Raw genomic sequence first — 3,412 nt, forward strand, 5'->3', positions numbered from 1 at the left:
CGACCATCTCGACCCCCCTCCCGCCGCCAACCCTCCCCCGCCATTGCTGTCGCTTTGCTTGGGGGACCCCAACCCCCACCAGCCGAGGTCCTCTTCATCCTTCGTTCTGTTTCTGTGAGTCAGACTCAGAATCAGAATGAAGGAAGAAGAGGACCTCAGCTGGTTGGGGTTGGGGTCCCCCGTCAGCAAATGTAGGCGACGGCGGGTTGACAGCGGGTTGGCGGTGGGAGGGGGTCGAGAGGGTCGTCGGCAGGGGGGTCCAAGGCCAAATCTACGGGGGCCCAGGCCGCCGTGGCCCCACGTAGCTACGCCCCTGCCATCCATACTGTTTAATCACCATTAAAATGTTACAACCAAATATTGTGTGCAGCATTATATTAATTTTGGAATAAAAACAGTTCTCCTGGTTGTTTTCCGTAAAGTTTCTTTCAGTTCCTTATTTCTCAAACTATAAATCAAGGGGTTGAGCAGTGGAACTGCAGTTATAACTACACTAACCAGTTTGTTAAGATCCATGGAGTAAGCAGGCTTCGGTCTCAAATACACACCTATAGTGGTTCCATAAAATAAAAGGACGACTGTAAGATGGGAGGAACAGGTAGAAAAGGCTTTTTGTCTACCTTTAGCAGATTGGATTTTTAGAATAGCAGAAATAATGTACACATATGATATAATTGTTAACATAAGTGGGGTAAAACATAAGAGCGGGCCTTCAATGTAATTCATGTGTTCAATAACAGAGGTCCCTGAACATAACAGAGTCATCAATGCTGTGAAGTCACAGAAGAAATGGTTAATTTCATTGGAGCTACAGAAAGATGATTGAGATATTAAAGTAACTTGAGGGACTGGATCTAGAAATGCAATTGTCCATGAAACAATGACTAGAATTATGCAGACTTTCTTGTTCATGATAATGGTGTAATGCAAGGGTTTGCAAATTGCAACATAGCGATCATAGGCCATGGCGGTGAGAAGGTAGATCTCAGCATCTGTGCAGGCAAGGAACAGGTACATCTGGATCATACACTGCATGAAAGAGATGGTCTTATTCTGTGCTATGAGCACTGCTAATAATTTAGGCACTGTGACAGTCACATAACAGATTTCTAGGAAGGACAAGTTGATAAGAAAGAAGAACATAGGACTATGCAGATGGGAATCAGAGCACACTGTGAATATAATAAGAAGGTTCCCAGTCAAGGACATCAGATAAACAATCAAAAACACAAGAAAAAGGAGGAGCTGCATCTCAGGAAACTCAACGAATCCCAGAATGATGAATTCTGTAACCTTGGTATGATTCATCTTTTCTATTTCTCCCATTCTGATAGTTCTTGGAAAAAGAAAGGCAAGGCAGAAAATTAAAACACATATATCTAAAGAAATGATAGTAGAACAACTGTGAAGGAAGTACAAAAAGTTGCCTAATTTAAATCTATTTCATAAAGATGATATAGAGGGGCATAACCGAACAGGGCCGGCCATCTCTAAGGGCGGCCATCTCCGGGGACGAACTAGGGAAGGGACGGAGCTGACCATATTATCGAACAAGATGGACGGCCATCTTTCGTTTCGATAATACGGTCGGGGCGGGCCAAATCCCAACATTTACGTCAACATTAGAGATGGCCAAACTCGGTTTTCGCCAATAATGGAAACCGAGTGCGGCCATCTCAAAAATGACCAAATCCAAGGCATTTGGTCATGGAAGGAACAAGCATTTGTAGTGCACTGGTCCCCCCACACATGCCAGGACAGCAACCGGGTACCCTAGGGGGCACTGCAGTGGACTTCAGAAATTGCTCCCAGGTGCATAGCTCCCTTACCGTGTGTGCTGAGCCGCCCAAAACCCACTACCCACCACTACACCACTACCATAGCCCGTATGGGTGAAGGGGGGGCACCTACATGTGGGTACAGTGGGTTTCTGGTTGGTTTTGGAGGGCTCATATTTACCACCACAAGTGTAACAGGTAGGGGGAGGATGGACCTGGGTCTGCCTGTCTGAAGTGCACCCACTAAAAACTGCTCCAGGGACTTGCATACTGCTGCCATGGACCTGAGTATGACATTTGAGGCTGGCACAAAAGATTTTTGAAGATTTATTTATACCCTGCACTTTTTCCCACTCATGGCAGGCTCAATGCTGCAGGTAATGGAGGGTTAAGTGACTTGCCCAAAGTCACAAGGAGCTGCCTGGGCCTGGAATCAAACTCAGTTCCTCAGAACCAAAGTCCACCACCCTAACCACTAGGCCACTCCTCCAAGATGCTTTTTGAGGGTGGGAGGGGGTTAGTGACCACTGAATGAATATGGGAGGTCATCCCCGATTCCCTCCGGTGGTCATCTGGTCAGTTGGGGCACCTTTTTGAGTCTTGGTCGCAAGAAAAAGTGGACCAAGTAAAGTCAGCCAAGTGCTCGTCAGGGCTGGCCTTTTTTCCATTATCGGATGAGGATGGCCATCTTTTAACCACGCCCCCCCGTCCCGCCTTCAGTACACAGCCGTCCCAGCGATGGGAAGCAGTTGAGGCCAGCTAAAATCGGCTTTCGATTATGCCGATTTGGCCGGCCCTGAGAGAAGGGCGTCCATCTCCCGATTTGTGTTGAAAGATGGCTGCACTTCTCTTCCGAAAATGAGCAGGATAGATACCTATGTACCATTACTAAATAAGCTCCTAGATCCAGACACAATAGCGCACAAATGACAATATACACAAATTTACACCTTACTCCGAAGATGTAAATGTTCTATATAGCAAGCACTAACATTTACATGCATATTATTCATGGAAGTGATTAGAATATGTGTGTGTCTGTCTGTGTGTGTGTCTCTGTGTGTGTGTGTGTAGACATAAGTGTTTAAACCCAAAAATGCTGTAAATATACAATTACCTAAAATACTAACCCCTTGATTTTAAAAGCTATTTCACTGGCCAGAAATGGCCGCTGACTGGTTAAATAGCATTTTGGCAGCTAACCACAAACATTCAGCATGAGACAGCCAGTTATCTCCGCTGAATATTTGCAGTTTGCACCAAAACGTTAACCGGCAATATTGAGCAATAACCTGCAATATTCATCGCTGACCAGCTAAGGGGTCCTTTTACTAAGGCGTGCTAATGATTAGCATGCGCTAAATGATAAGACACCCATTATATTCCCATGGGCATCGCATCATTTAGCACCTTAGTAAAAGGACCCCTAAGTTTGGTAGGCAAATTGGATGCATAAACAGCAGTTCTATCTTTGCATGCTATTAACTGGCCAGCAATGAATATTCGCTTAGCTGGTTAACATAGCACTGGCCACCCCCCCCCCCCCCCCCCCCCAAATATTCATTAGTGGTCACTGGAAATGGCCCAGCATTGAATGTACGGGGTTAGTGCCATCCTCGGCACTTTTGCAGGCT

At 45.9% G+C, this 3,412-nt stretch overlaps 1 protein-coding gene across 1 annotated transcript; it reads right to left on the reverse strand.

Annotated features, from left to right (window-relative positions):
- Positions 1-372: 372 nt before the first annotated feature.
- LOC115475039 (olfactory receptor 1019-like) lies at positions 373-1,326 on the reverse strand. Its single transcript, XM_030210777.1, has one exon. The coding sequence runs from the start codon at positions 1,324-1,326 to the stop codon at positions 373-375; it is 954 nt and encodes a 317-aa protein (XP_030066637.1).
- Positions 1,327-3,412: the final 2,086 nt, after the last annotated feature.

The sequence above is a fragment of the Microcaecilia unicolor genome, chromosome 7, assembly GCF_901765095.1.
Source record: "Microcaecilia unicolor chromosome 7, aMicUni1.1, whole genome shotgun sequence".
In the NCBI taxonomy this organism is placed as follows: Eukaryota; Metazoa; Chordata; class Amphibia; order Gymnophiona; family Siphonopidae; genus Microcaecilia; species Microcaecilia unicolor.

What these genes read in the sequence shown, in the direction of transcription:
- LOC115475039 (XM_030210777.1), bottom strand. Translation starts at nt 1,326, where the DNA reads ATGGGAGAAATAGAAAAGATGAATCATACCAAGGTTACAGAATTCATC.